This window comes from Nyctereutes procyonoides, unplaced genomic scaffold (genome assembly GCF_905146905.1).
Source record: "Nyctereutes procyonoides isolate TBG_1078 unplaced genomic scaffold, NYPRO_anot_genome, whole genome shotgun sequence".
Classification (NCBI taxonomy): Eukaryota; Metazoa; Chordata; class Mammalia; order Carnivora; family Canidae; genus Nyctereutes; species Nyctereutes procyonoides.
The window spans coordinates 20,703,986-20,709,996 of record NW_026575041.1 but is presented as its reverse complement, the minus strand read 5'-3'; the positions used below and the strand labels follow the sequence as shown (position 1 = coordinate 20,709,996).

Below are 6,011 nucleotides of genomic sequence, written 5' to 3'. Positions count from 1 at the left end.
GATCTTCACGGGGCTCAGGCATCACCTCTTTGTGTGAGGACCCCCACCCAGTCCCCCTTCTTGCAGGCTTCCAGCCAAGTGCTTTGTCTAAACCTCTAGTGTCAGTTTCTTACTCCAGACGGAGCACCTCAATTATGAGGTCTGTCCTCACTGGTTTTAGAACTCTGGTGCCCTACCTGTTACAGGGTCTGTGCAGTGAGGAACACATTCAGGGTAAGTGTGGGAGGAAGAGAGACAGACTGATGAACAAGGCTTGCTGGTGTCTGGTAAGAATGAGTGATTGTCAGAAAAGCCAACTACCTCAGATGCAGATACATCAGAAACCCTCTTTGTCAAAGAAAAGGTTGTAGGGAAGGCACCATTTATGCTGAGAAGCTGCTGGGCTCCGGGTTCCGGAAGGTTCTGAGTGGGTAGGTTGGCTCCCACTGTACTTACAGATGGGATGTAAAGGCTGCCCCAGTGCCCCTTCCCGAGTTGAGACTTCACCTGTCTTGTTCTTTAGGGTGTGGCACTGCCTGAGAAGCACAGACTATATCCCAACACAATGGCCTTGGCTTTTTCCTTTTTCTTTGTGTAAGTTAAAATCATGGGGTCCAGCTCCCTCATTCCTCTCAGGGCAGAGGGAAGCACAGACAGTCTTAAGGCCAACAGATTCACCAAAAGTCATATAGAAAGTGGTAAAACCAGGTTAGAGCTCTGGCTTCTGAAATTCCAGAACTGTGCATTGCGTGCCTGGGGTTAAAAGAACAGGAGGCGCCTAGAGCAGGTGAGGGGCTTCAATCTTGTATCCAAGATAAAGCTGAGGGCTGGGTGGTCCTTACCGTGACTTCGGGTCTTTTGTGTGTGTGATGTGCTGCTTATTGAAAAAAAGGCAAAAGCAGGTATTGAAAGTCTTCCCACGGGGGCGTTGCGAGGCTCTAACGAGCGGTCCCGCGCCTGCGGAGGAGCTGACTGCTCCTGGTTAAGCAGCAGCCACTGGAGGCCTCGCGGCCGACAGACCGGCCCCCTCCTTGGGCAGCTGGCCCCGACCGCAGAGCCGGACAGAGGCTCACACAGAAAGGAAAAGTTAGCTGCTGTTTTATTGGAGGCACCATCGGGAAGGGAGGCCAGAGCCGTGAGCCTCGGCTCTGCCGTGGGGCGGGGGGGGGGGGGGGGCTGGATCAGAAGGGCCGGCGAGGCCCGCTGGCCTTCGGGGCCGCAGAGCGGAGGGCAGGCGCGGCGGGCTCCCAGGGCAGGGCGGCGAAGGCGCCTAGAACCGAACGTTCAGGCTCGGGCACAGGCTCCCCCAGCCAGGGGCCCAGCAGCCGCCCGGCCGTGCTGCTCCCTTGGAGGAGGCAGGAGGGGCCGCGCGGACAGGACCGCCAGCAGCAGCAGCAGCGACAAGGCGGCCAGGCCGGCCAGGCGGCAGGAGAGGCCGCGGGCGGGGGCAGCGCCGGCGAAGAGGCGGGCCACGGCCTCGTTGGGGTTGCCCCGGGCGGGCTCGAACCACTTCTGCAGGCACCGGCCGCTGCTCCTGCGCGCGGGGCTCGCCTTGAAGGAGTGGCTCCAGACCCTCTCGCACAGGTCGGCGGGCGTGGGGAAGTGCTGCGGGAAGGGGCGGCAGGCGGCCCCCGCGGGGCAGCGGCTCTTCCCTGGGCGGGGGGGGGGGGGGGGGGGTGTCGCTCACTTCCCGCCACGCCCGCCCTCACGGCCCCCCCTTTGCCCCGGGGAGCAGAGGGCCTTGCCCTGCCCTGCCCCCCCCCGGGGCCCTGCCAGCACCACTCACCCCTGCTCCAGTCCCAGGAGCCATGCCAGTCGGACCTGCAGGTGTAAGACGTGCGGCAGTCTTCCCACCACTGCTCGCAGTCCTCCTGGCACAGGGGCGCGTCCCGGATTCGCTCTCCCTGCCCGCTCGAGTCCACCTGGGTCCAGGCGTCGCAAGAGACAAGGCTGCTGATAGCCCCGCTCCGGGGAGGCTCGGCAGCCACAGGCTACTTGTGCAGGGGCCGTCTGAGGGTGTTGGCTTATGAAGCCTGTGAGCATCACTTCACTAAGAGGCTAAGTTGTTTGGCCCAGGCTACACAGCTCCTACATCCAGAAGATGGGATTCGAATAGTCCTCATCCTACAGTTCCCATCTGTTCCCCCCTGCCCTTCCCCTGCCCTTCTCCCGGGGCCAGAGGTGGCTTCCTCTCCATCTTTTATCCCAACCCATCCCCTGGCTCTGCTCTTGTCTGTAGGGGGTCGGCGCATCCTGCTACCGCTAGCATCGTGGACCTTGTGCCCTTAGGAACAGGGCACTGCACCTGAGGGGACGTGTCTCCTGCCTCCCCGGCCCCACCTTCTGACCTTCTGGATCCAAGGCCCCAGGTTTGGGGAGCACTCATAGAAGCAGACAGCCTGGATGAAGTGCTCCTCACAGGCTGGCATCATCAACCCACAGTGAAGCAAGCTGAAGTTGTAGAGCAGGGACACATCCAGGTGGGCATGCCAACTGGTACTGGCTGTGCAGCAGGCCTTCTCTGCCCAGGGGATGCACTGAGGGGATGAAGCAGTAAAAGGCTGGGGGTCGGATAGGACGTAGGAGACTCAGGAGGGTCTAGGGCAGAAAGGTAAACCTGTCCCCTTTGTCCCACTGGGCAAGTGGGAGGCCTTCAGGCCAGCAACACTCATACAGAAGAAATGTTGAGGCATGTCAAAATTCACAGCCAAAGGGCACCTGCCCACCAATCTCCCTGCCATGGACTGCGAAGTCCCCTGGAGACAGGGGTCCCAGGGTCTCAGCTCCCGAGGGGTAGCAGAGGAACCCCACAACACCCAGGGCAATGTGGAGCACTGGGTGGAAGGGCACCAGAGCCCAGCAGAGCTCACAGGTAAAAGGCAGCTCCACAACTCTTCCCTTGCTCCCGTCAGTGGCTTTTCAGGCTTGAGGAAGGGTCAAGGGGACCCTTGGGTCAGGGGACCTAAGACCTAGGTCTCCCCAGTGGCTATTGGTAGGAAGGCTAAAGAAGGAGGACCTTGTTTGATCTAAGCTGAACCAGTGATGGGCCTCTGGGATCACCATCTGCCCCTTTCCCCAAGTGTCCAAGCAGCCAGAGATGGGAACTTTGAAGCACTCAACAGTTCTGCTCTCTAGGGGCCACACTGTCCCTCCAGTGGCCTTGCCCAAATGCCAACGCAAGGAACCAGATGAGTCAGGGTTGATGGTGGTTCAGAAACCATCTTGGCAATTGTGTCCCTTCCCTGCTCTGCCAAAGCAGCCTCACTCCCACTCCCAGGCGAGGTCCAGCCTCTATACCTCCTCATAGAGCTTGTCTTCTGGGCCAGGCTCTCGTTTGTGGTGTTTGGTCTTCATGCAGACATTGAGCAGCTCGTCCCCAGCCCAGACAGGCATGACCGTCCACAGCCCTAACAGGAGCTGCCACCACCGTTCCATGGCCTACAGCAGACAGGAGATACATCTGCTTGTGTGATAGGACACCCACTCCATCCCCTCCACTGTCCCAAGGAGTGAGTGTGAGTCTCAGTTCTGGGTAGTACTGGTGACGTGAGGGAGGGGAACGAGAGACTGGAAGAAGAAAGGCAGAAAAGCATCCTGCCTCAGATGCCCGACACTTTGGGAAACAACAGCGTCCTTAGTTTCACCCACCACCCCCCCCCCAGGAGCCCCTGGCCCGACAGTCCCCCAGACCCTAGTAGGAGGGATGGTGTAACAGGGGAACAGAGGAAAGATGCTGCCCCTTCTAGCGCTTTCTTCATACTTACCCTCAAGGCAGGAGCCACTCCCTTCTACGTCCTGAGATTGGGGGCTGCCGTCAGGCCCATTTATCACCCACCCCCCTTCCTAGGAGTCTGGGAGCAGCTGCAGAGCTCCAGGTGGCTCCAGTTAAAGCAGGAGCAGCTGCAGAGCTCCAGGTGGCTCCAGCTGAAGAGCATCCATCTCCCGAGGTGGAGGGGCCTCCTGTGGCTGGAGCTCGGGCTTCCACTTTCTCAGAGAAGCGGTAGCGGGGAGGATCCTTGGCTCTGGTCCGCTACTGACTTCTGCTCTGGGCTCCGCTCGTTGCCGGCTGGATGACCCGGAGAAAGGGGCGAACTCTCCAAGTCTGCCCGTCTGTATTAAGGGCTGTTTCATAACAGGGATGGCTGGGGGGAAGAAACGAAAGAGAGAATTCACGGAAAGGACTTGGCATCGTGCCCGGCACAGAGTAAATCTTAGTAGCTTTAATTATTCTCCTTTATCCTGTTAGCCTTGGTCTCTGGGCCCCAGACCCGTTCTGCACGCAGCCCTACCTGCCCCTTTGTCAGCTCAGACACCTGGGATGCACCACCTGGTGGCTTGAGGGACAGTGACCTCTGTCAGGTTCCTGCTAGCGAACAGACACAGTGACACAGAGGTGAAGCAGGGCCTTTGAGACCCAAGAATTTAAATGTGTGACCACAGCCCAAACCAGCAAAACCAAATAAGTCCCATCACAACCCATGAAATGGCCTCCCTGAGCACGCGGAGACCCCTGTCCCATGACATATTCTACAAGTGTCCTCAGCAGTGATCATGTTCACAAGAAAGTTCTCAACCAGGAGAGGTTGCAAAACTTGAACAGGACTCTTGGGAGAGGCCCAAAGATGACGAAAACGCTAGAAAAGGAGCTCCTCTCCTTGCCTGTTTCTTTTTCTTTTTTTAATTTTTAAAAAAGATTTATTTATTTCTTCATGAGACACAGAGAGAGAGAGAGAGAGGCAGAGACACAGGTAGAGGGAGAAGCAGGCTCCATGCAGGGAGCCAGATGTGGAACTCGATCCCAGAACCCCAAGATCACACCCTGAGCCGAAGGCAGAGGCTCAACCGCTGAGCCACCCAGGTGTCCCTCAGCCACCCAGGTGTCCCTCCTTGGCTGTATTTATTTATTTATTTATTTATTTATTTATTTATTTATTTATTTATTTATTTATTTATTTATTTATTTATTTATGATAGGCACACAGTGAGAGAGAGAGAGAGGCAGAGACACAGGCAGAGGGAGAAGCAGGCTCCATGCACCGGGAGCCCGAAGTGGGACTCGATCCTGGGTCTCCAGGATCAAGCCCTGGGCCAAAGGCAGGCGCCAAACCGCTGCGCCACCCAGGGATCCCTCCTTGCTTGTTTCTTATAACAAGTCCCCTCTCCAAGGTTACAAGCAGCCAAGGTGACTGAGGCGTTAACCATTACGTAGGAAATTAGAATAATAAGAGGATTTTTATACTTGAAGGAAACAGCCCATCTGTGTTGCTCAGGTGCACAGCTGATGTGCAGACAGGAGTTAGCCTGCATGCTGGGAAATGGAGTGCTCCGCCGTGGTGATCACAGCCACTGAGGGCCGAGCACCCTGAAGGGCCCAGGCTGGGTTGGTGCCTTCGGTACATGGTCTGACTCACCCCTGGGAATGGCCCGAACCTGAATGCCCTCCCCGGCTTAACCATGGGGAGCCTGAGGCTCCGCTGGGGAGGGCAGAGCTAGGATCTGAACTCAGGTGGACACTGTCCGCTGCATAAGGACCAGCTGAGTGGGTTACCTCCAGCGTAGACGCTGTCTGGGTCCCAAGTGAAGTCTGTTTTTGAAAAAATCAAACGTCAGAATCAGATTATGTGTTAGAGGTGGGGGGCTTGTGTCTGCTTTATTTGGGAACAGTGACGATTACTGGCCCAGCCTCCCATGTCCTTAAGTGGAACTAGGGGTCCCACTTTTAGGGCCCGATAGCAAACCATACTGCCTTTCTACACCACAGGTCTCTCTCCACGGGCATCCCCTTGGCAGGGGAACAGCAGGCAGGCCTGTCCTGTTTTAGTTCCCACAAACAAGAGGCTTCTAAGCCTCCCAAGGCTGGGGGCGTGACAGGGACAGGAATCCAGCAATGAGGCACAGAAGTAATTATGGAGATGCAAACAGGTCCTCAATGTAAACGTCCTTCACAGGGAGGGAAGAAGGACGAGGAGGGGCTTGCCAACCTTCTCGAGGACAAGGCTGTGGTAAATGAGCTGAAATTACAGTCCTCGCAG

The 6,011-nt window shown here is 57.2% G+C and overlaps 1 protein-coding gene across 1 annotated transcript; it reads right to left on the bottom strand.

The window, feature by feature from the left end:
• Positions 1-1,263: 1,263 nt before the first annotated feature.
• Positions 1,264-3,414, bottom strand: IZUMO1R (IZUMO1 receptor, JUNO). Its single transcript, XM_055320370.1, has 4 exons — positions 3,277-3,414; positions 2,328-2,516; positions 1,766-1,901; positions 1,264-1,631 (listed from the first exon to the last, which is right to left on the bottom strand). The coding sequence occupies exons 1-4, from the start codon at positions 3,412-3,414 to the stop codon at positions 1,264-1,266; spliced, it is 831 nt and encodes a 276-aa protein (XP_055176345.1).
• Positions 3,415-6,011: the final 2,597 nt, after the last annotated feature.

Excerpts from the sequence above, each read along its gene's own strand:
- IZUMO1R (XM_055320370.1), bottom strand. The coding sequence starts at position 3,414 with ATGGAACGGTGGTGGCAGCTCCTGTTAGGGCTGTGGACGGTCATGCCT. Across the intron at positions 2,517-3,276 it reads AAGACAAGCTCTATGAGGAG|TGCATCCCCTGGGCAGAGAA; the intron begins GTATAGAGGCTG and ends TCATCCCCTCAG. Across the intron at positions 1,902-2,327 it reads TGGGGCCTTGGATCCAGAAG|GTGGACTCGAGCGGGCAGGG; the intron begins GTCAGAAGGTGG and ends GCCTGGACCCAG.